Here is a 27,145-nt window from a genome sequence, read left to right as displayed (position 1 = left end):
GTTTTGCCGATTGCACCTGCAAACACTTAGGATAGTATGGAACTATAGCATGTTAACAGCGACAACATTGGTATCATGTCTTTGCACAGTATGACCTACCACTTCAGACAGTCTGGTAACTACTCATTGTATGTCAACTACAATAAAACCAGCAACAACTTTGCCTGCACAAGAATCCTGTCCAACAACCCGCCAGATGTCTATATCCGTAAGTACCGGTACTTCAGAAAATGGGAACTGAGTGATTTTTTGCACTTGGCTAATTTCAGCGATATAAGCCTACTTTGATTTCTCAGATAAAAGCATTTTTCCTTTTTATCTCCCAAAATATGTGTGTGTCGATAGTATTTTCATGTACAATCAATCGAAAGCAAATTTTGTTTAATAGAAATATCCACACTGCACAATGTTTCACATTTAGTTAATCTGCAAACTTGTGTTTTTCATTAACTACAATTGAATGAAGTATACATGGTGTATTGCTGCGAAATATAGCCAGTGATCGACAAGATAGTGGCCCCATTGCCAGAAACTGCCCTAGTCATATAGGAAACAAGCAACTTCAGTGGTCATTCCAAGATTTTCTGTGATAATGACTAATTGGTCAAGGCCAACGGCCCACAGACTCTTTCCCATTCTTGTCATTAGCCAAGTGTCAGATGACACATGTTACAAGCATTCCAAACAAGGGCAATGTTTCTGTCGGGTGAAAATTTGTCCAGCCTGATTTTGTCAGGAAAAAAAAAATATCACAAATAATTCTTACTCTTCCACTGTGTGTATCTCTTAAAGTAAACATTCAAAGAAAATTACCATTTGGCATGAATTGATATGCTGTGTTTATGCTCTAGAATCTTGGAATGGACAAAATGTAAGACTTTTGCTCATTCCACAATGGTGAATGCAACAAGAGCAAAGTGAAAATTCATACAATGTCTGCGGTAATGCAAGCACTTTGGATGAAGTTCGGAAAATTCAGAGAAGGTTTTACTGACATCATAAAATGGACCAATATAACAGCAGACGATTCTGTCACCATTATAACACAAATCTTAGGTGCGCTCATTTGTACTTAGGAAGAGGTTAAATAAACTTCGAATTACGCTACACGTAATTGTGATATTCTTCAAAATGAAAGGTGGTACAGAACGTTACTATACCCGTACCCAGCTTAGAAACCATCACTGGCAAGGCATATACACTGTATTTAAGATTTTTGAATGCAAGCGCCATTACAGTTTCGAGTTTGAAGAGCCCATCTAACAAGGCTGAATGTAAATGAACAGCAAACTATCTAGCGCGACAATGCGGCTAAACGCATATATATATCAAACAGTAGCAAGGTCAAGCAAATGCTCACAATGACTTTTGCCAAAGTGTTCAGGGCAGGCAAGTTCATGAGAGACATGGAATTTTACCTTCTGCTTGAAAGATTGTTGTTACTGTTGATGTTTTTAAAGCAGATAATTAAAATGACATGGAAAAGCATGAGATTCACTTTTCATTGGGATGGCAATAATCCCAGCTAAATACCAATAAAATGCTCACCAAGGAGAACAGTTGAAGAGTTAATTCGCAAAAAACGATAAGTCCATATTTGCCAAATGGAGATATTTGCGATTAAAGATCAAGAAAAATAAAGAGAATAATAAGAAAATTTTTGCTTCTTTTGACCATAACTTCAAAAATGTACCTTTATATGTAGTGACCAATATATCATTTAAAAGGTATTATTTTGTACTTTATGACAGAGACCGTATGTCAAAATCTTCAAAAATGGACTTATCGGTTTTTGCGAACAAACTCTTCAGTTACACCTTTGAACCTGTGTGTTGTCTATTGGACACAGTCTGCTTTTGCTTTGCTGATTCCAGTCAGTGATGTCATGAATATTAGGCGTGTTCGGCAAGTTTTGGTAGGTTTATGAAATAGACAGGAGGATGGGTTTCTCCTCGCATTATGTTGCACAAATCTTTTTTGTGAGGTGGGGAATTGTCATAACTGGAGCTGGCTTAAACTCTATTTGCAATTTCATGAAATATTATTCATGTTTGATCAGTTTGAATGGGCAGTTTGAGACAGTATCACACAATCAACGTTGTGAGGCCATTTGCAGTTTAAGACAATATCACACAACGTTGTGAGGCCATTTGTCATCAGACTCTTGAGAAACCATGGCTGCATGAATGTCTTTATTCAGGATGTCAATTACGTATTTTCATATGAACTTTGACCTTCCTTTGCAGCTATCTATGTTGCCATGGGAATACTGTTTGGGCTTGCCATCTTCTACATCCTTCTCAGGATTTTGTGGAGGTAAGGATTATATAGAGGTAATTCAACCCCCCCCCCCAAAAAAAAGAAAAAAAAGAAAAAAAGAAACAACAAACAAGAAGACAGAGAAAACAACAAACAAATACAAGACAAAAGTTACATGAAAGCAGAGGCTGCAATATGTCAAGCTAGTTTCTTTCCACCTGTGTTCCGTTTAAGTATTACTGTAAAGCAGGATATTTTTGCAGCATGAAAGTATCACAAGTTGGAGCTGACAGCCTTTTTGCGGGATGACATTTTTTGCGAATTACCACTGGCATTTATTGCATGAAGCATAGACAAGCACTTTTGCATGCATTTTAATTTTGCGAATCTTGGCTCTCGTGAAATTTGCAAGGTTAAAATGCAGGCGAACGTTTCTGGTTTTACAGTAAATGCCTCACAGTCTCTGCTCCAGACAATTAATGACCAATGTGATAAACTCTTTTGAGCTCTGCTGAGACAGGCTGCCATCGGTAGAAACAGCAATGAATGGTAATAGCCTTCATGATGGATTTGCCACCTGGGTGATTTGTGGCAGTATCTTCACGGCTGGAAACAGAAAGTTACATCATTATCAAATGAATCAAACCCTCTTAGTCATTGTTATGATGCAAACTGGTGTAAAGGACATTTGACAAATAGCTATCCATTAAAAAAAAAAACAAACAAACAAACAAACGTACAGTGTAACACCCAAAAATATACAAAAGGATTCGTTGCTAAGCGAGTATGAAATATCATCAGGATTTGCATACACAGTGTATGCTATTATACAAATGCCGGTGTACCAGGGCTGCCAACACTGGAAACTAGTTGAGAGTGAGACTCCCATAGGCCAATGCTATAATTTAGGAGTCAAAATAATGTGAAATCAGTAGAAATGCATGCAAATGAAATAAAGTTTTAGAGTGAGAAAGGACCAAAATGGGCGAGTCTCGCGCTCAATGCGTGAGAGTTGGCAGCCCTGGGTTTACGTATATATGATTATATACACACACATGTATGGCAATGATGAGATGCCTGGATGGGACACCATTCTAAGCTTCAGCAAGCCTACTTTATTCATTGTTACCATCCAGAAATAGCATAGAGCTGAGTGGATATGCACAATGTGTATGAATGTAAGTGTTCATGCTGGTTGGTTGGGAGGGAGGGGATTAGATAGTGTTAGGAAGACTGAACAAAAATCTAATCTGATAAGTCCCCCATTGTACTGACCAGGGACCATTCATGCCATGTATTACCCCGCGTTCACATTGGTCCCCGCAACGCGGGGACAGCACAAGAGATCTTATCTTTTTTACGACTGACCGTTCACATTGGTATCTCATCTGTCCCCGAGCTGTGGGGGCATTTTGGGGCTTGGAGCGAACTCTGCCACTTGAATCCATGCATAGCGCATGCGCACATTTGATGACCACAGCTGGACGCTATCAACTTCGCCCCAAGGTCACTCTCCCCTCCAAGTCTTGTCCCCGTACCCGACTTGCTTGGCGGGGACGGGGGGACAAGTCCCAGTGAGCGTTCACATTATGGTTTTGGAGGAGAAAGTCCCACAGCTCGGGACTTTCCCCGCGTCGCGGGGTCCAGTGTGAACGTGGGGTGCTGGTGACAATGTGCTGGTATCAGAACCCATCTCTGTGGATTTGCGCTTTATTGGTTTCCATCACTTTGGATCATTTTCTCCCACACCGTGGCCACAGCCTACTTAAAACTCATTGAGGACGAGCTAATTTTGCTATAACACACATTTCCCATAGACAGCTGCCCCAGTATACTCAAGACTAGTCTTCAATGGGTTAATGCCCTGTGTGCACAGGGTAAATGGATCTGCGTTTAGTGGATGTTAGCACCCACCGAGTACTATGAGTAATCCATCCAATCTTCGAAATCCACATTTTTGTGGTGTGGAGCTGTTTCTTTTTATGTCTTATTATTATTATTATTATTATTATTATTATTATTATTATTATTATTATTATTATTATTTGATGATGGTTATGATTTGATGTATTTCATTTGTATGTGTGTGTGCAAGTGCGGTTATGTACAAATGTAGCAAGTAGTATGTAAACTGTGTAAAGCATACCAAAAATGCCTGGTAGTACGACGTCTAATTGTAAGTGTTATCCTTTATCATCATTATCATATCATTATCGTTACTAATGTTTTTATTACATCACTATTAATCTATCTTGCTTCAGATCCACAAAGGGAATGTTGTCACATCATAAATGACATTACAAATCGAGTTTGATGTAAATGTGCTGTCAGTCCTGTCATAAGTAATGATTGTTGTTGTTTTTTTCCCCGCACAGTTCTGGATCGGTGCTAACCTTCATGGTGTACCTCGGTATGGAGAGAGCTGTCTCAAGTGTAAGTGTTAAAGAAAGAAACAAAAAGGAAACAAAAACAAAATATTTCAAACATGTTTGTCATCACTGATGTGTTTCTCACTCCATTTGTTTAAAAGTGACTGGTTCATTTTGATAATATTGACCAACTGGCTGTTCACAAACAAAATGAAAACTAGAAAAGCACTCTGAGAGCGCAGACCTCCGCCAAGCATGCAGCTTATTTCCACCACTGATCTTGTTCTTCCATAGAGATATCAGTGATATAACACACCCATTCCCAATATAGAAGCCTTTGTTACGTCATAAACCCTCAGCTGCACGGCGCGCCTCGCCCTACAGTAGCAGAAACTAGAGCATGCACTTTGGTACGCGGATGCAAACCTCAAATACACGCAGCCTGAACTCCCAAGTTCATTGACCCTATCTGCCAAAATATCAAAAATCCTTCATAAATTCCCCCAAAATAATCGGATCACTACCAAAAGTTAATCGTTTGTTACTTGTATCATTCTAAACCTTTCCTGCAAGTTTCATCCTAATCCGTGCACAACTTTTTGAGTTATTTTGCACACAGACAAACAAACGAACGAACAAAACAACGGTAACGAAAACATAACCTCCTCCCTTGGCTGAGTTAACAAATTGCTCCTCATTATAAACTCCTTATGTGCCATTATGTATACTCCCTGTGTGCCACATTTATATTCTGAGACAGCAATGTAGTCATGCTTGGGGAAACAGTCTGCTTTTCAAATCTCTGTAAGTTAATTTTTGTTACCCTGGACATGTACTAAGCAGGGTTGTAGAGAAAATGCCAAGCTTTGCTTTGATCTAAATTGCATGACAAATTTATGGTTGTTTTTCTTTTCAGGTGGCCAGTAACTATATTTATTATTGTAGAGGCATTACTTTTGCACGCAAATCAGTCCCAGAAACTTAGATTCTACTTGCAAATCCGGTAGGGAACACCGCTTGATGGCCAAATATCACATAAAATTCAAGCTACCTGTGACAGGAATGGAATTACAGGAAACGCTTTCATTGTACCGTGGCATTTGGCGATTTATTGAGCGGTTTGGGTGGCTTCGTGTGTTTGAGCAGAATATGCGAAGTGGCACCCCATCGACTGAGTCAGGCATGCGAACGTGGCACATAAAGAGTTAAAGTTTGTCAGAGCTTTGCCTCTTTTGTAAATCTGTGAATGGTTCATTTCATTTTCATTTTCATTTTATTTCAACACGGTAATAAAAAGGAAACTTGCTCAGCCATCGGCTGTTATTCTGCAAGTCCGTGCATGTATACATTATAACAGAATGAAACATAGATTCAGTAACAGCGTAATATATAGCGATGATTGAAATAAGAAAAAAGAGAAAAAAAATCACGAAGAAAAGGAAAAGTATATCTACATACATGTATTCCTCCTCCACAAAGTGTTGCCGGAGGCATTGTTTTTATTCCTTTGTTTTGGTTGCCTTCTGTAGGATCTTGGAACCCCATCAAATCCAGTCTCCACCCACGACTCCAACAGTATCCAGCGCCCCAGCAGTGACCAACCCCAGAGACTAAAATCACTTGATGCATTTAGAGGGTAAGAGATAGAAATAAAGAAAGGTGAGATAGAGGTGTCCAGATGTCAAAGGTCACCACCCTCATGTAGAGAGCCCTCTGTAGTTGAAATTAGGCTCTGCCCGACAAATAGTCATTATGGAATGTCATGGTACTCAACAGACTTTTTGGAAATAAACCACTCTAAAATGCTATCACAGTTGCATCGTAGGTCACAAGTTGATACTAAATCAATCATTATTTGAGGAATCGTGCTGACCAGGCAGTGGAAAAAACATTGAATTTTAGCCCAACACCAGATTTGCTAAATATCTATAAAATGAGATTGCATTTTTCTGTCATCTATGTTGCATTGTCTGTTGTTCCAATTAGATACCTTTAGGGGTTTAACAAATTGGGAATTGGCCTTTGGGCTAAATTTGAAAGTTTCACGTCCTCTGTAGTATGCCTAATCAGAATTTAAACAAACTTTTACAGGGACCATTCGTAAGGACAGGTTGATACTAAACTGGTCAAATGATTGGGAGAGATACTTGAAAATATCTAACATTGTAATTTGTCCCGATCTAGCCAAGTTGTACAGTCTTTTTGTGCTGTAAGAAGGTAACAATCTGTTCCTACCATTGGTAGTAATGGCTCAGCTGAGCCTGAAAACGGTAAAACACGTATTTGGGGGAATTCAAATTCTAAATATTGACATTTTTTGTCTGAGGAAAACAACAAAAGCCTACATTATCAATTGATGGAAAATTGATCTCAGATTGATCACAAATTGTTTGATGTGTACACCTGTCCAACATTTTGGTTCAGAGGCACAACTCCATTGTAATGCCCTGCAGATCCAAATCACTGACAGTGATAATATCATCTGAATTTGTGTTCACTAATTCTTTTAATCTCAAAGCCTTTTTCGTTGTTGTTGTTGTTCACTCTTTCATTTTTAGGTCTGTTTTGTTAACCCTTTTTCATTGCAGACCCTACAATTCTCAGAGCCTTTACAAATCCTGAAATCCTTAGAGCTTCTTTGGCTATGCACTTATTTTCAGAGCATTAGTGTGTGCATGTGCATGTATGTATGTGTGTATGTGTGTGCGCACGCATACATTTACTCCTAAGTTTTAAAGCATTTTTGTTGATCCTTCCAAGCTCTAGTATATTTGTCGTTAACTGTGCTTCTCAGCTGTTTAAGTCTTTAATTCTTTGGTCTTTCATTTTTAACTGTGCTATTCTCAAAGCCTTTTAACACTTTTTCATATTACCTGTCAAGAGGATCGTCATGTAATTTTCTTTGGGTCTGTTGGCACGCAAGCAAAATTTTTTATCGTTTTTAATTAGTCATTGATGCATCAAAAGATGAGAGATAATCATATGATGCATCATAATGTTCTACAGTCACAATGATTGAATGATAATTACTGTTTATTTTTAAGAAGGTGAGTTGTATTTGACAACACAGCCCCCCCCCCCACCAAAAAAAAAAAAAAAATGTAATGATTATGTGTGTGAATATATGTTTACATATTCCGTTTGTCTTTGTGTATAAGTGTGTATGTTGCCAATTCACAGCTTTTAATGATTTATAATGTTAATCACTGAAGACGTCGTTTCTATTCTTTTGCATGTGTTTTGTCACTCTTTTTTCATTCTAGGCTGAGCTTGACTGTTATGATATTTGTGAATCAGGGCGGCGGTCGTTTTTGGTTTTTCCGTCATGCAATATGGAATGGTTTGTACAGTCCCTGGAACATCGCAGTCAGTACTCCACTGTGTGCTAACATCGAAACACCATTTTCTTTTGCACTTTTACACTTTGATCACTCCATTTTCTTCTTGTTTCTGTATGTGAGTAGTGCAGAGTTGCCTGTCAACCAGTATATATTACTGATATTGAATATATCTTTACTTCAAACGAAATAGAAATGTAATAAATATTCATGCCTCTGCTGCAAAGGGCACTGTGGCATTACATTTGTACATTGTCTGTCTGTCCATCCACATGTCCATTTATCCAGCATTTTGTTATCAATAGTTTTGGAGGTAAAATTTTATATAGTATGTGCAACATGATTTTCACACTTTCTATCAAAACCATAATATGCGTTTTGCCTTCAAAGTGTTTGTTTTTCCTGTACATCATCATCATCATGGATAGTAGCTTAACATCCCTCAGGAGCTGCTGCACAGACAGTGTGGACATGTTCTGTTTTGTAGGGGCAAGATCCACATCTTCATTTGATGCATGTTCTTCTGTTTCTAAGCAGGGAAATGAGAAAGAGAAGGAGTGGAAACTTGAGTTTGTGATCCCCCGTCTGCACCCTTGGGATAATTACATGCTGAGATGATGGGCAGAAATTGTTTAGATAAATATGACAATCTCACCTTCCTTATGAACACAGCTCGGAAAAAAAAAAAAAAAAAAAAAAAAAAAAAAAAACCATGTGGCATGGTGCATAATTCTGCCCCAAAAGCCCGCTCTGTGAAGTCCAGTGCTCGCTACCAACACTTCTGCCTGTGTTGTTTTTTTTTTGGAAGCTTGTGAGGGGATGCTTTGACTTTTGGCTACACACTGAAAAATTAAGCTGTATGCAGTTGTGCAGTGATCTTGCAGTGCTTTTTCATTGGGTCTAGAGCAAGACAATATCTGAACCATCAAAATCATCCAAAAATTAGCAAAGTTTCAAGGTTAGGTATGCAGTCTCTTTGAATTATGCATCTTGATATATCCTTTTAATCTCACAATCAGTAATAACCTAAATTATTATCATATATCTGGAAATGAAATGAAAAGGATAGCCCTTCATGTGGTGCCAGTCTCAATAGCATGTTTGTATGGGCTTTTTTTTTCAGCAATTACACAAAGTCTGTGCTTTTTGCCTTTTGTTAGAGAGTGTAGTGTGTACACTTCATGACTGAAATCACCCCAGACACTGTAGCACTGCAGTATTTAATCAAATTGAAGGATCACCACAAACACATATGTTATGATACAAATTTCCCAACCTCCCATTCATCAAGGTAAAAAAATTAAGTTCTTGGAGTTGCGATGGAAAGAAATAATCTCTGAATTAAATTTATGTGAAATGGTTTATTTCATTCTTCATAAATATTGTGGTGGCCAAAGGCCAAATTATTACTGTTTCTGCAATCATATTGTAACATTGAAATAATTCAGATGTTAAGCAAAAAAAAAAGTGTTAAAACTCGATAATATGCTGTATCATGATAGCAGTGCTACACTAAATCCAGTTGTCATTACAATCCAAACCATACAATCCTAAATTTATTTCATAGCGATGATAAATCAACTTCTCTTAATATCTGTCATATTCCATGGAAAGACGCAAATCAGTCCATTTCATTTCTCGCTGTCTGTCTTTTCTTGAAAAGAAAAATTACGTAAAACCAAAATTTTGCATTTGTATGAACATGACTATTGGTAGCTATCTCTTATGTTGTAGCGCAGCTAGCTCTTTTCTTTTCAAAGATTTTCTTGCCCGTCTTGTAGACAGTCCTGAGCAAAGACCTGTAGCCTAGTATGAAGCCTTTTGCTGGGGCTTGCCTGACAGTGGTGGCTTGTCTCTGTCTTTCTTAACAACCTTCTGCTTTTGATGGTTACAATAGCACGGATATTTCAGGATGAGATGTACAATGGATTTGCAGCAGAGCAGTGGTTATGTTTATACTAAATATGGGAAAAAAATAATCAGGCAGTGCTCTGTTTTTTGAAGGCATCAGATCAGAAAAGTTCGTTGAGTTTCCACTCGTCTCTCCCAACTTCCTGCTTTCAGGATACATAGTGTGAATTACATGTTACTTGCACCTGTTCATTACACCAAATAGTCACTAGACCTGTCTGCTGTAAAAGTGGAAATTTTCGCAGTGTTGAAATTTTCGCGCATTTCACGCAACCAGAAACTGATGCGAAAAATAAAAGCACATGAATATTTTTGCCAGCCATATGTTCCAGTAGTTGTTGTCTTGATTCCGCAGAATCAAAAACATGCAAAACTCTTCTTACCTGACTGAAGGCAAAAAATTAGTCATACGAAAATATCCACTTTCATGGTATATCATGATCATTATATAAAAACAAATGATGCAAGCCTCTCACACTTTAAAATGACTGGAGATTGTTGCAAAGTCTAGTTCTGACTAATCTTCCGTAGTAGTTGAAATTGACTTTATGGTCCCTGGGGTGGCAAGATCTGGTATCTCAAAACTCACAGATTTTCAGAAGAGTGGAAAAACTTGTTAATTTTCACAACATTTCAGCAAAATAACATTTTTGGCATTAAATGATGAAGTATTAAACATTTTAAGTTTTTATGCCTCCGCCACGAAGTGGTGCCGGAGGCATTATGTTGTCCGTCCGTCCGTCCGTCCTTCCGTCCGTCCGTAATGAATTTTGTGGACAAGGTAACTATCGAAACCTGTTGAGGTATCCTAATGAAACTTGGCATGTATATGTATTAGGGGGTGAAGTTGTGCCTATCAACTTTTGGGTGCACATGCTCAAGGTCAAAGGTCAAAAGGTCAAGGTCAAATACATAAAATTTCACTATTTCCACCATATCTATTGAATGCCTGAAGATATTTTCTTGAAACTTAGTGTATACATGTATTACCCAATTAAGATTCTCTGGTGAAAGTTTGGGTCATGAGGTCAAAGGTCAAAAGGTCAGGGTCAAATACATAAAATTTCACTATTTCCACCATATCTATTGAATGCCTGAAGAGATTTTCTTGAAACTTAGTGTATACATGTATTACCCAATTAAGATTCTCTGGTGAAAGTTTGGGTCATGAGGTCAAAGGTCAAAGGTCAAAAGGTCAGGGTCAAATACATAAAATTTCACTATTTCCACCATATCTATTGAATGCCTTAAGATATTTTCTTGAAAATTAGTGTATACATGTATTACCCAATTAAGATTCTCTGGTGAAAGTTTGGGTCATGAGGTCAAAGGTCAAAAGGTCAAGTAAAAATATTAAAACTTCTTTTTTTTCTCCGTACCTTGGAAAATTTTTCAAGGTATCTTCATGGAACATAGTATATACATGTACTGACTGGAAGTGATTATCTAGAGAATGTAGGGTTCATGGGGTCAAAGGTCAGGGGTCAAAGGTCAAGTGCAAGACTTCAAAATTTTACTATTACCCTCATATTTATGCAATGCCAGCAGGGTTATTTTTTTACACTTGGTGTATGCGTGTGTAACCTAATAGAAATTCTATGGAAAGTCTTTTTTTTCTCTCTTTTTGCCTCAAAGGTCAAAAGGTCAAAGATCAAGTGAAAGTGCTGAACTAACTTTTTCCTCCATATCTCGGAAGTGGCTCAAGTTACCTTGAAACTTAGTACATATTATGCATGTTCTACCTGAAAGTAATTATCTTATGAATTTTAGGGTCAAGGGCCAGATGAAAATGGTAACAATTTACTATTCAATTCAGAAATTTCACTTTTTCTCCACACCTGTACCTTGAAAATTACTCAATGTATGAATGGGTCAAAGTCAAGTTAAAGTCCTTAGATCCCTAGATACTGTACATGCTCTCTTATTCATCCAATTAAACCTACGTCAAGGAAGGTGAACATTCAACACATTTGTGACAAACTTGTCATTCCGATATTTTGCCAATTTTGTGAAAATGTAATCACACAGTGTCCACATGTACTATCTAGACCTATTGGGAAAATCATGCATTATGGCGGAGGCATACCAGTCGCCAAAGCGACATTTCTAGTTTTTTTATTACATTAATGATCATATTTCAAATCTCATGTTGGTGTTTTACATAGATGCATTAGACCCAATGCCTACAAAGATTCTCTTACAATGTGATGCCGCACTGATTCCTGTGGTAACGTCCTTAATTACTCTCTCCTTAGCAACTGGTCAATTCCCCTCACAGTGGAAACATGCTTTAGTTAAACCCATTTTGAAGAAGGCTGGTCTAGATAGAGTTTTGTAATCTGCGGCCTGTGAGTAGCCTGAAGTATGTATCAAAGTTGGTTGAAGGCGCTGCCCATCAGCAAATTGTTGATCACCTTAATGTTAATTCACTTCTGCCTTTTAACCAGTCGGCTTACAGACAATACCACAGTACTGAAACAACATTGTTAAGAATTAAGAGTGACATATTGATGGCTATGGACAATCAGAAAGTAACCATATTGCTTTTACTAGATCTGAGCAGTGCTTTCGACACCATAGATCATTCTCGCTTAGTGGAATCACTGAATACTTGCTTTGGCATTGATGGTGTTGTTCTGAAATGGATTAAGTCATTCTTAGTAGATAGATATCAACAGATCGATATTGATGGTACTGTTTCTGAGTTTTTCCCAGTGCCCTCTGGAGTGCCACAGGGGTCTCGGCTGGGCCCTCTGTTCTTTACTTTGTACACAAGCAATCTGATCAAAAATGTGTATGATAAGTTTCCTGGTGTATCCTGTCACTGCTATGCAGATGACACACAGATGTATTTGTCGTTCACACCTGACGCACTTGCTCAGCAGCAAAGCGTCACTCACATGGAAATATGTGTCAATTATGTAGTACGTGAATGGATGCTGCTAAACAAACTCATGCTAAATGACAGTAAGACTGAACTGTTATTGATTGGCACATCCAAGCAAATATCTAAACTTTCTTTTGATGGGATATCGGTTACATATCCGAATTATTAGTGTTTAAATCTCATTGACATACTCATAATTTGCGCAGTTCTAAGGACACTCTTCTTTTACAGATTCCAACATGTAAAAAAAAAAGTAACACTGGGAGACAGAGCATTTGCCTGTGCAGCTCCCAAACTCTGGAATGATCTACCATTAGAAGTCCGGAAATCCCCAACAGTAGCAGTCTTTAAATCACGACTCAAAACACATCTTTTCATTTAACTGTTCGTTATTATCAAGCACATCAGAAGCTTTTGCAGCTCAGAAGAATATATGTCTATAGGTTTTGCGCTTTATAAATTGATATATTATTATTATTTTATTCAGAATTGAGTAAGGAGGTTTTTCAATATATGCCAAGTTGGATAAGATCTTGTCACCTCGGAGGAAGTGATTTTCCTGTTAAATCAACCTGTGTCCATAGCAGTTTAGTCTGATGTGCACTGACAGAACACTCAACCTAGTACACTATAATCTTATGTAACAAATTATTTGTTTGATGTTTCTTTTAATATTTCTCATCACATTGATTGTACAACTAAATCCTCACTGTATGTTTCTTTGATAATGATTTAAAATATTTTCGGACGATTAAATTACTACAGGAGCTGATTGTGAAGATATCCCGGTTTTTGCTTCACTTTGCTTACCAACTTGGAAGATAGTTTACCATTTAGCATACTAATAGTTACTACACGTTTCACTTACAGTTATGTTCGTCTCGGGGAAGTGCTGGAAATAACCATCATGTCGTTCATATTTCTTTTTCTAGTGTGAGCACATTGTCCATTTTTCTCTCACCAATGTGTTGTTTTCCCTTCCCCCCTACCTCTTAATTTTTTCCGTCTTGTTGCCATAGGTTGACTATCACAGTAATGATCTTTGTTAACTCCGGGTCTGGCCGATATCACGCCATATTTGGTCACTCCACATGGAATGGTTCGTAAACTGTTTGGTCCACGATCTTGTCATGACCCTTCCCCTCCCCCTCCCCCTCCCCCACCCCGCTGCATTCCATTCAGATAGATGTTGCATGTCATTCCCATGGGGGAATATTTTTCTTTTATGAATCAATCCAGCTATGTTCTGTCAGCCCCTGTAAAAATTAGAAATTGTGTGGAAAAATGAAGCTGTAATAAATGAATAAATTAATAACAAATTATGTATTTGTACAGTTGCATAGATTAACCCATAAGTAGTTGATTGTAATAGTGATGATGATTACGATGATAATGATAGAAATGATAATTTTGAACAAGGACTTCTGTCGCATGGTGTTGCTCAAAGCACATCTGAATATCATTCACCTTTGTCCAAGCAGTTATTATATATATATATATATATATATATATATATATATATATATATATATATATATATATATATATATATATTGTGAATATTGAAGATAATCCATCCATGCCACTAACACCCTAGAATTTTCAAACATCTTTTTACTTTGTCATACTGGAAAATTTTGTAAATTTTCCTGCCTTGGCTTGTGAAAAATTACATACTGGTTTAAATTGTGTTTACATGTCATAAATTATGTAAAATGTCAAAAATAGGGATGGCATGTTGTCCTGTCAAAGCTACACATTTTTCATAAACCTTACCCCTACAAAAACAATGGCATTATTAAATGACTGATTTATATATACAATATACCAACTATCCCTGTAATGAGTTCTAGTGCCTGGATAGAGAAGTAATCAGTTGGAGATTCATGCCATCTGCATGTTGTTGCCGCATTGTCGGTAGGTGTTGCCATCATGTTTTAATGTCATACATCATAGATACATGGTAGTTCAGTCCTGTCCTGTATGAAGCACTTGTCCATTGCATGCAGCTGAAATCATTAATCAGAAATCATTACAATCACTTTTACAATATTTCTACAATATGTAGTGTTATTGTACTTTATAGTGTGGCACTACCCACTCCATTCATTGTCAGACTAGGCATATACACGTAGCTACATTGTATTTCTAAATGCATGCACAATGTATGTACTATAACAGTGTTAACAATACTGTATACGCTGTATATTTCGCGGGGGGTTTATTTTCGCGAATTTCGCGAGTCGGGAGCTATTCGCGAAATTAACAACACGCGAAAATATTACCTACCAAAATGAATCCCTTGCCTTGATGATACGAACATTTCAGTACTAGTATACCATGTCACGGCTTTCCGAACAGACCATACTGGCTAAGCTTGTTTACGTACATATAGCACGTCCACGTCTACTTACGAATACTGTAGAGAGCCAATCCATTATGGCAAGGGGACCACTCGTCACAAATCTGGCGCGATGGACTTAACCACTTCAAAAATGTTGAATTCTAACTTACTAGTTCGGAGAGTTTGGTAAGTTTTTTTTTTCATGCAGTGTATAATTAGTATCATTCTTATTTGCTAGTAAGTTGAAAATTCACATTTTCTTTGCCACTTCTCTGGTCCCCCAATCGCGAATTTAACCACTCGCGAAAATGTGTGACAGTGGCAATTCGCGAAAATTTATGTACGCAAAAATTATAGCGTATACAGTAGTATACTCTACTCTGTGTTGCACTGTGTGTCTCCATTATTGCATGCAAACTTTAAAAAATGTAACCCTTGTTTTGCTGTTGTTGAATATAATTTGAAAGCACACCGTCATGAGCATGCATTCTCTGTGATTAATCTCATCTGCTTTTTTGTTTTTTATTTTGGAGGGGATTAACTTTGTTGTTGAATTCTACCTTTATTAATGTGTATTAGAAGTGATGACTGGTGTAGAAGGGCAGAACATACAGAATATTCTATCCAAAGGGTTTGTAATGCTACATACAATAGGGAGGTAATAATCCCCTCAGCTTTGTGTGGGGACTCTATAACCTCCCCGAAACAGCATTTTAAATCCTGATGCTAGAACATTTTGTATATCCCCTGACAATGAAAGTCATCATGGATTAGTCAGTATGTGTAGCTGGAGATTATGCATGACACAAGCTTGAGTTAACTGTAGGTAGTCAGTTATGCAGCCATCAGCAACAAACCCACAGCCAACTACGTAGCCATACAAAAATGCTTATCATAATATATGCAGCTTGCTTCAAGTCATGACAAGAAAGGCTTACAAATATGATAATATTTGCACTATGGTTGTCTTTGGTCATTTTATACATGTAGTAGTGAATACATGAATGTATACACCGGGATAATTTACCATAAAAAAAAAAAAAACTTGTTTGTTTGCCCGTTTGTTTTTTCCTTTAATGAAAGCAATGAAGCTAGAGAAGGGAGTGGTAATTGCCAATGATCCACATGACATACCAGTACTCTGATTTACTAGACTTCAAATGATCATCTAGCTTTTGAAATTATATTCTCCTTCTTTTTTTTTTCGTTTTTATTCAGACAATTGTAAATTTGCAGCTGTGATAAATTTGCTGCCATTCAAAGCATTTTCTTTCTTGTTGAATACTTTCTCCTCTTTATGCCTTAATGATGGAGAGAACCAATTTTGTAGACTGATGAAAAAAAAAGAAGAAACAAATGCTGGATTTGTCAGATTAAGTATAACCTCAACTATTTCTTGAAAGAGCGCATTATATATCATTGGAAAAAATAACTGATGTTGAACATTCACGCAACACACACATACAATCTTCCATACACACAAACACACATAAACATCCAATGAATCATTAGAGGCAGATACGTCAAGCGTTTCATTTCAAACATTCCTAGAGAATTGATATGGGATTTTGAGTTTCCTTATATCTGTTTTGCATACCACCAGGGCTGACTGTGGCAGATTTGGTGTTTCCTTGGTAAGCTTTGTGGTGTATATGTAAGCCAGCTTGGAGTTAGCTAATGTGCACTTGGGTACATTGACTGTTCTATCTGACTAGATGATCAGAATGGTCCTTTATTAACACCTTGGAGGGTATCTATTTCATTATTTGGCATCAAATGTATTAACAATCTTTTCTTCTTTTTTTGTACTGATATTGACAAATGCCACTTTTGCTGTCAGGTCGAAGTACTGACAAGCACCATTCTTGGATTATTTGAATAATCATTACATCACAGATGCTTATCTCAGTGAATTTGAAAAACCAACGTGATGTTGTGGTACAAATGGCCTTATTCCACTCACGTGCAAATTGAAACCCCAAACTGGCTTATTTTGGAATTTCACAGGATGGTCAATACATTCTATTTCGTCGCTGGGGTGACAAGACCTTGTATCTGCAATTTTGGTGAAAATGACTTTTTGGGATTAATAGTCAAATAATGGTTTAAGTGATGTCCTGTCCAAATCCCAACTGTCCTGCTCCAAAAATGAAGCCACCACAGCATGTCAAAGGAAAGGCTGTCCCATTTGATATAGTGCTTTGGCCGCCATGTTTTTTGGCTCTCCTGAACAATTGACATTTTGTAGATACGAGGTCTTGTCGCCCCAGCGACGATTTGCTGCTTGTTTACATGGTCGGGAAGACTTTACTTAATACCTGATTGAGTGGAGCATACAGTTCCACATGAATGGAGCTGACATCCATTCAAAGTCCATCTTTCACAGGAGCATTGCAAAATGTGTGTCTCTTTCAATGTAAAAATTGCTCAGGAGATGAGTGAAAGGAGAAAGAAATTCATTCATAGTCAGATTTGGAAAATTTTTAGGCTAGTTGATCTATGACTTCAGATCAAGATAATGCAGGCATGTAGATCATAGCGTAACTGACATCTGCTAAAGTCCACCTATTTGAAGCAAATTGACTTGAATATATGTGACTCCTGGTATTTGAATCAAGTTTGTGAATCCCAGTTGACAAGAGTATACATATTAACTCCAGCAACCTGCTAGTAAAGTTTGTTGTGTCCAATGGAGTCTTGTCAAATGAAGACAAGCCATTTGTCTAGCTGTGATTTTCCCCAAACCTTTATTTAAGAAAAGAAGTGTGCCACCTTTATTTAAGAAAAGAAGTGTGCCAACTTTTTGACTTATTTGTAGTGTTCATCTAAAATTGATATATTTCACCACAAAAATATCCTCTATTTGGAATGTTTGTAAAGACATCATTCTGTTTTTGTCCATTTTCTGCTCGTCCACTTCAGGTTTATATTCATCATGGGGGTCTCCATCACAATGTCGTTTCAGGCTTTGCTCCGCCATGGCGTCTCACGGCGGACAATGCTCCTGAAAGTGGTGCGCCGTTTTGTCATCCTCTTCAGCCTGGGACTCATTCTCGATGGTATTACATCCAATCATGAAACTATTTAAAGTGTTATCACCTCCTATCAAGGGTGGTAGTCCAGCAAATCTGCCGTTTTCCAGTGTTCATAAAGTGTATTGTGATGCAGTTGATTATCGTCACTTTTCCCGTAATATTGAGGAGCTTTAGATTTTTTTGTGAGGCGGATGTTCAGAGGGAAAAAAAAAACCTCCTATTCTACACATGCACAAAATTGCTTATCAAAATTAATCTATTTATATCTCGCATCATCATAGTTTTTCACTGTGTGTTTTGGGCTATTTTTGTAACCACTCAATTCACGACGAAGAGAGCTACTGTACGAGCTGAAATTTTCACGTACAGATATTTTCGCGAATTGCTACTTGGAGGACATTTTCGCGTGTTGTTAATTTCATGGTTGCAAGGGTCTAACTGAACTTACTTGAACTCTCACGAAAAAACTTTAGTTGAATTTGAACGAGTAAGTGACAATACTTCAATGTGTTAACTCCCTGATTCCACAGTGTGTATGAATGTGTTCTGCATTCGAAGTACTGTACTTATTAATGCTAGCTAGGCCTACGTCATGGCCATATGGCTCAGCTCATGATAGCTGTGTGCTAGCTACGAGTACTAGTAGTGTACCGTACGGCACTATAATTTTGGCGCGATCCTGCAGCACATGGCATGGCTTGATTTTCATTTCCCTGCGTTGTTTCCGCGCGTTGTTATTTTCGCGGTTCAAAGGCTGATTCGCAAAATTTGCGAAAATAAAACCACCACGAAAATTTCACCCCGGAAAGTATTTGATAAACCGATCATGTTTGGGCGCCGTTTTACTTTTTATAGGTTGCATCCTCGCGTAATCTAAAGCTACTTCGCAACACGATGCAAGGAGAGAGGAGAACGGCCAGTATAATCATTGTCTGTAATAAACGTCTGCGTCACAGCTCCCTAATATGTTTTTTCTGTCCCTTGACTGTGATGAGAGCTATAGGTTTAATATTATTGCACATCAATCTGAAATTGTTTTAGGATGGAGGAAGTGGTATGCCAGATCTTAAATTGGTACAGATGACCACTACTTGCTCACTGCAATAATCAGATCAACCCAAAGAGCTAACAATCTTTCCATTGCTATACATATCACAATTTTGTAATCATAGTCCATATCTTAATTCAACTTTTCAGTGTCCATAATGTAACTTAGAGACTACTGTATTAAATGCTATTTTGATAAATGTTCTGTATTATTATCATTTTTATTATCATTATCTCATTTCTTCTTTACCATACCTATTTTTTGAGGTCATAGTCCCACCAGTGTGTGATAACTTTCCCTCGTGCCTGCTTGTCTACCTTCCAAAACAGGAGGAACTAAGCTGTCCAAGTTTCGAGTGCCCGGCGTGCTGCAGAGAATCGCGGCCTCCTACCTGGTGGTGGCCGTCATCCATCTGGCATCGGTCAAGCACAGAGGAGAGGAGTACAGAGTCCAGGTGAGAACATTTAGATGGACGGCAGACCAAGTGGGGGAGGGGGGTACAGGGTGGGAGTAACTTTTACGATGTCAACTCGTGAAAAGTTTGTCCATTCTAATACTAAAGTGCAACTCCATGCAGTGTCCAAGCTGATGTTGATGAAAAAGTAGAGTCAATAGATAAACAGTATGGTAGAAGTTGCATCAAACTCAGACATGATAGAAGAAGGTTATCAAAAGCAGCGGTCACACTGTGCTAAACTTTGCATAGTTCACTTCTCGATCACTTCCAGAAATTTGAGCATGCGTTCACACTCCCAACAAAACAGCATAGTTTCAGAGATGCATACCTACCCATCCTTTTTTACTCGTCCACAGCTACAGAGTTGAGTGTTAACGTACACATACGAATAGTGTTCAACACATATGAAAGTGTATATTATTTTTTGTGTGAGCATGAATATTAAATCTGCTTCCTCATTCTCCACGTTGTATCTGAAGTGCAAACTCAATACTGCACATCCAGAGAGGGGGCAAAATGTATTTACACGGTTATATTTGGGTAGTCTGGTAAAATGTAACAAAATTGACCCGTTGAGGATGGACTGATTTTGCTACAATACACATTTCCAATAGACCCCTCATCCTCAACAGGTTAAACACCAGCAAAAGAAGCAATGGGATCCTTTCACTTTTTTTTGTGTACAGAATCGGCTTTACTGCGAGCTGCGAGACATCCTGGACTACTGGTACGAGTGGATCATCATGCTTAGTCTTCTTACTCTGCATATCTGCCTCACATTCTTGCTTCCCGTTCCCGGCTGTCCCACGTAAGTACCAATGTGGGGGAGGGAGGGAGGGGGATGGGGGATGGTCCAGGCGGTTCCATGACATTTGCTTCTGCGACAATTGCTCCCATAAAGTATCTGCACGCTTAGAGCCATATGTAACTGTGCATCACAAAACAAACAAAAAGTCGCACCCCTTGATTTTACGTGACGACTCAAGAACGATGAAAAGGGTCAACCAAGTCAATTTTGAGTTTTCCACATTTTCTGAAGGAGCTATACTTCTACATTATTCATGAGTTTGGGATCATAAATTGAATGGGGAAGTGGGTTTTCTGTAGTTTTTCTACAACCCCTTGTTAGGTAGAGTATTGTGATCAGGTTTTTCCTAGAGGTCCCTTGTCATTTCTTGAAAAACCTTTGCACTCTCTTCACTTTCATCTCTAATAACTTTTGAAAAGATGATGCTACTGCTTTGAAAGTTTACATTTATAATGAACAGTATGTTTTAACAAAGCATGCTTAATTTCAGCTTAATCTTATAATCCCTTCATTGTTGTTGCTACAGTGGTTTACATCATGTATTTTGTCCCATTCATGGCACAGGTAGCACAGCTTAGTAAAGATTAAGTGCTTGAATAGACCCTGTACTTCAGAGCCTCTTTTCTCAGTTCAAACTTTTCCAGAGTGTGTGCTTTCTATCCAATATTTATTGTCTCGCCCACCAGAGGTGAAGGCGAGACTAAGGGATCCAAATGGTGTCCGTCCGTCGTCCGTCGTCCGTCCGTCGTCCGTCCATCGTCCGTCCGTCGTCCGTCCGTCGTCCGTCCGTCGTCCGTCTGTCGTCCGTCGTCCGTCACAAATGTTAAAGTTTACCTGCAAGACTCTCTTATGATGCATAACTTGGCAACTGTTACAGCAATGGCAGCCACACTTGGGTGATAGAAGCACTAGGGGTATCTTCATGTTATGGTGTTGTCGGAGGTCATGTGATGATGTCAAAGGTCATTTGAGGTCATATATTAAAGAGTATGTGCAAGACTCTCTTTTCTATGTTAAAGTTTACCTGCAAGACTCTCTTTTGACAAATAACTTCACATAAGTTGCTTTGATTACAACCTAACTTGGGTCATAGATGCACTAGGGGTACCTTCATGTTATGGTGCTGTTGGAGGTCACAGGATAAGGTCAAAGGTCATTTGAGGTCATACGTTAAAGTTTACTTGCAAGACTCTCTTATCACACGTAACTCGACACATGTTGCTACAATGGCAATCAAACTTGGGTGATGGATGCACTAGGGGTACCTTCATGTTATGGTGCCGTAAGAGGTCACATGATAAGGTCAAAGGTCATTTGAGGTCATGCGTTAAAGTTTACTTGGAAGACTCTCTTATCACACGTAACTCGGCACATGTTGCTACAAACTGTACAATGGCAATCAAACTTTGGTGATGGTAGATGTCTCTTGGGAAATTGAAGGTAACCACAAGGTTAAAGGTTACAGACGGGGATCAACGGACTTTTAGGGCCCAATGTTAAGTTTTTAGGGCGCATTTCGTTTATGGCTCATAACTTTTGATCCCTTTGTCCGTTTGTGACCAAACTTAGATGGAAGATGTCCCTTGGGGAGGTGAAGGTCGTCACAAGGTCAAAGGTCACAGACAGGGGTCAACAAACTTTTAGGGCCCAATGTTAAGTTTTTATGGCGCATTTCGATTATGGCTCATTACTTTTGATCCCTTTTTCCGTTTGTGACCAAACTTGGATGGTAAATGTCCCTTAGGGTGTTGAAGGTCACCACAAGGTCAAAGGTCATAAGCAGGTCAATTAACTTCTGGGAGTTATAAAAAATATTAATTCCTTGTACGCGAATGGGCGAGACACAATTTGGCGATTGCCTTGTATAGGTTAGGAGAAACCATTTGAATTGAGTTATACATTATTTCAAAGCTTAGAGTCTGCTCTTTGAGAATCTGCCCTTAACTAACAATCCACATCTGGCGACTTTTTGTTGAAAATCGTGAAATTCGTCCGTCGAGATGTTTTTCATTGCAACTGATTGACAAATTGCCCTACATCGATGTAAGTAAGCAGTAATACTAAAACACTGATCAATTCAGTGCTTATTTACGTCGATGTAGGGCAATTTGTTAATCAGTTGCAATGACCTTTTGTTGGTTTTGTGGTGCAGGGTCACATATATGAATTCTACCCTCAAACATATCCCTGACCTTAATACTAATCCTCACATCAAACTAAACCTGAAACCTTATCACAACCCTAAGTCCTTAGAGAAAATAAGACCAGAGCAATTGTCGCAGAAGCGAATGTCTAGTCACCGATTCAGGCTAATTTTATGTGTTTTCTTATATTGGATGTCTCAGAAGTGGTGGTTTGAGCTCCCGTACGGCAAGTGGAGCACATTGATTAAAGAAAAATGAAATGCACTCCCTGCATCCACATATTTTGTTCCTGTATAAAGCATCATTTTCAAATCAAGATTTTTGCAGGTGTGTGTTTCTGTACCTTTGTATATGTGTGTGTGTATCACAAACAGAGAATCTCTGCATATTTTATTACCCATTGAGGACAGGCTGCTTTTGCTACAACAGGTATTTCCCATAGACACCTGCTCGAGTTTACTCGCGACTTGTCCTCAGCGGGTTAATGTATAAATTCTTATGGATTAAACAGAACTCAACATTGGACACATATTTAGTCCTAAAATGTGACATTTCTGTGCAAATTTTGATAGTTGCTGCATGGCATAACATGCACAAAGTGTATAATTATGACATGGAAATAAGTAAAGAAAAGGAAATTGTAGGAGTGTTATGACGTTTTGATAGAAATTGCTTAATTAGCAGTTTAGTCGTTTGTCTTTGATTTACTTATCTTTATTGGAGTGATGAATGTAATAAGCCTTGCATAGTTACCACAATTCCAATGGCATACTGCCCTCTGTGGACAGCTATTGGAAAGGAGTTTTGTTTTGTTTTTTTCATTTTTGTAACAGCAGTACTTCATCATAGAGATACTGGTAGGATGTAAATTCCATCTCTATTTCATTGGGTTTCCTTTCTTCTTTTTTTTTCTTTTCAAATAAGCATTTTTTGATTGGTTGTTGAAAAATTATTTTCTACGTAGTAACACAGGCTTTTCAGGAACAGTGTAATCTTTGGAGTGCAGATGATGTACAAACTATTAGGGGCTTTTAGCAGGTTGAAAGCATTTTTCTTTTTCTTTTCTTTTTTTTTAAGTGGACTGACTTTATGAAAGCTCTGGTACCAAAATCTATTTGTATGCAGTGCATTACAATAATGTGACATCAAGTAGTCAGTAATATACCAGGGTGCTGCCATTTTTATTTTCTGAAGTGGACTGACTCCAAGCTATTGTACCAAAATCTATTTATATCCAATGCACATGTACAATATTGTGTGACATGAAGTTGTCACTGATTTACCCAAGGATCGAAGTAGTCACTAATTTTCCCAAAGATCTTTGGGCTTGTGTAATATGTGGCATTAGAATCTAGTCACTCATTATCTTTCATTTCATGTTGTTGTTTATTTTGTATTAAGTCTCCTAGATACTCAATGTCAGCTATTCTACACAGTTGCATTTCTAAAGTTTGACGTTATCACTTTTTTGGATGACCTGGTCTACGAGTCCATGCTTGAAGGAAGTTGGGCTACATTTGAGAATCCTAATCTTAGAGTGACACAGAGAATGGTAGTTTGTATTAAGCCAAAGACTGATGTTTGATCAAGCTAAAAATCACTCTCTCTTTTGTTTTTATTTGCCGTTCCTCAAAGGGGTTATCTTGGTCCTGGTGGACCACTGGTGGGAGAGGACAACTCACTGGAGAATTGCACAGGGGGAGCAGCGAATTACATCGACAAAGTCATACTCACATATGACCACTTATACGCACACGGCACGGCAAGGGTGAGTCCAGGATTGTCTCGTTCTGATCTGACTTGTTACTATCCTGCGTGTACTTCACTGTCATCGTAAATCTAGCTTCTGGATATTATTTTTCTCATCCTGTCTGAATAAAGTAATGCACATTATTGTGCAAATTTACTTGCCAGAGGGAAGAATGCCATCGAGATGGATTAGTTTCTACTTAATGGCTCTCCTCAAATATTCTCAGGCATACATTGTAGCTCATGAAAATAACCTATCATGCCATTGTGCAATTCTAAATCTAAAAGTTTGGTCATGCCTGAAGCTGAGATTTTGTCTGGAATTTTTTTGTTTTCAATTTTTTTCATTGTTCATTTTTTTTTTCAATTTCAAATTTATACATAATTTGGACAATAAAGAAATAAAATGAAATGAAATGAAATTTCTTAAATAGACAAATTGCTGTAAAGCAAACTACCACATGAATTGGTGACACACCGAAAGTATGCAGAGTTTGATGTGCCATTACTGTGGGTGAAGTGTTAAAAAAGGGAAAGAAAAAAAGAATGATTCCAGAATCTGGACGATGTCATTTTTAACTTTGTTATCACCACCAACAATCTGTTTACACATGTTTACATGATGTCTTTGGCATTTTAGTGTTGTGGTTTGTAGAGCTCATTTATTGCCTTATACTTTTAAGCTTTTGTTTCACAGCATTAGTGGCTGACTTCTTGCCATTTGCGTCGACCCAGGAGAAGCATTCTTAAGTCTTATTTTGAAACAGCGCTTGCAATCATTTCAGCTCAGTGCTGGAGTTCAAACCCTCCTTTCCACTAGAAAGGTGTTTTGATGCAAATCTCTGACGTCCAGTTGAGTTTCTCTTTACCAAACCATAGACTTGCCTGCCCCAGAAAATAACAGGAACTCATACTCAGCAGGGAGGGTGCATCCATGTGTGAAATAAACTCCCAAATGATCTCCTCATCAGGGCATAGAACCAGAACTTTGTTGAAACTTTCAAATCGGCTGACATCCCAAGTGCCTGATCAAGAAGAAATTCTACTCCCTGTTTGACATACATGTATATTTTTTGAGATGGTCTATTAGTGGAGGCAATGTTGTCCCATTGATGATGAAAGTAGCATAGCAACATTCGATATGCTCAAAAGCAAATCTTTGCAGGGAATGTAACATGTTGAATTAGAATATCCGTAATTTGCTTTTCTCTGTGCGCTAACAAATTGCTCGGGTAAAATATTGTTTAATGATTTCCAACAATAGCAGATTGAAGCCAATACATGTACTGTTCTTATGTAACCCAAAGTTTATGTCTGAAAATGTGTGTAGTTGAAGGGATAGTAAAGTATTTGTTGAGATGAGGATTCAGCTTTTAACTTTTTGTGAGATACTTTTCATTTCAAACGAATTTTCATCAAATAAACTTTCATATTTCACAAGAGGTCTCTCATTATCTCACCAAAAAAAAAAAAAAATAGTTGGAAACCTGAATTCCCATCTTAACCAAAACTACACCGTCCCTTTAAGCTGTTTAGATAAATGCTTGATATCAGAGCGTTACCAACTATGCTAAAAGGACATCCATGAATGGACATTACTGCTGTAGTCAAAAGTGTTATCTCATCTCTTGTGTCACTGATTCAGGTGGTCTATCAAACAGTGGTCGCCCACGACCCCGAGGGAATTCTGGGTACTTTGACCTCAATCTTCCTGGCCTTTCTCGGACTGCAGGTGAGTTGTATCTGTATGTCTTTCAATAACAGGGAATGTACGTATCGAGTGGTGCATAACATTCAGGGTGAAGGCTGACTATCCCCACTTTCATGAGTTGTACATATTGCAAAGTGCAGGTCAGCCTGGTTCCTGCATATAGAAAGCATATTAACCCGTTCCTTACGGGAACCTGGTATACCAGGTTCCCGTGGGAGCAACTGATATATGGGAACCCGGTATACCAGGTTCCCAAGATGAAGACAAGAGTGTCTGCTTTCGTGGCCTAAATTCATGCTTCTTTGTGTTATAAAGTCCCCCAAAATGGGTTTGATAAATAGGTTAGAGTTTATTCTATCAGCACTTCTCTTTCTCTTGTAAGAATTTGTATATCACAGTATTTTTTACCTTTATTCTGATTTAGTTTGCCCTTGCTCTGCTACAAAACTCATATGAACAATTACATTAGCGATCAAAGCTGATCACAGTAGATATCTTAGTTTGCTGACCCCAGTCATCGAATTCTGGTGCCTGATTTTTGTAAAACAAAAGAGTCTGTGAGCCCATCAGCGCACGCTCTATTCATTCATCGCACCCGATCGATATTTCTATTGTTCAAGGGCACATGTAGTTGACCGTAGGGAGGGGATGCATGCACCGCTTGACTGCTTTCACACAGGTGGATTAGCAAACTGTCCGTTCTCTGTCGACGGGCAAAAAGATTCTCGTTTTGGGACATTGAAGGTATTTAGAGAATTGCAGAAGGAACGAGTTAAAAATTAGTACAATTGTTCCTAGGAAGTTGTATGATGTACACATTTACCCGTTATTTAATAGTGAGTTTGTGCATCCTGCAAGCAAAACTAGCCTCTCCATTGATCAGGTAACACACAAAAAACAATCAGCTGATGGTGATTGTGGTGGGGATTGTGATGATGATGATAATAGTAATAATAATAGTAGTAGTAGTAGTAGTAGTAGTAGTAGTAGTGATAATGATAATAATAATAATAATGATAATAATAATAATAATAATAATACATAATATTTGTAATGCACTTAATACAGTGTTTCTAAGCGCAAAT

General features: G+C 38.1%; 1 protein-coding gene across 1 annotated transcript in view; it reads left to right on the top strand.

The window, feature by feature from the left end:
- LOC140229258 (heparan-alpha-glucosaminide N-acetyltransferase-like) overlaps positions 1-27,145 on the top strand; it is a 61,941-nt gene that overhangs the window by 5,773 nt on the left and 29,023 nt on the right. Inside the window, exons 4-14 of the mRNA XM_072309535.1 lie at positions 90-208; positions 2,247-2,316; positions 4,635-4,692; positions 6,158-6,264; positions 13,784-13,863; positions 16,712-16,742; positions 18,031-18,167; positions 19,521-19,645; positions 20,335-20,456; positions 24,236-24,368; positions 25,995-26,081. Coding sequence (XP_072165636.1) covers positions 90-208; positions 2,247-2,316; positions 4,635-4,692; positions 6,158-6,264; positions 13,784-13,863; positions 16,712-16,742; positions 18,031-18,167; positions 19,521-19,645; positions 20,335-20,456; positions 24,236-24,368; positions 25,995-26,081 — 1,069 coding nt within the window. The remainder of the gene's footprint in view (positions 1-89; positions 209-2,246; positions 2,317-4,634; positions 4,693-6,157; positions 6,265-13,783; positions 13,864-16,711; positions 16,743-18,030; positions 18,168-19,520; positions 19,646-20,334; positions 20,457-24,235; positions 24,369-25,994; positions 26,082-27,145) is intronic.

This window comes from Diadema setosum, chromosome 5 (assembly GCF_964275005.1).
Source record: "Diadema setosum chromosome 5, eeDiaSeto1, whole genome shotgun sequence".
Taxonomy (NCBI): Eukaryota; Metazoa; Echinodermata; class Echinoidea; order Diadematoida; family Diadematidae; genus Diadema; species Diadema setosum.
Note: the sequence above shows the minus strand (reverse complement) of the source record. Positions and strands in the feature narration are given on the sequence as shown.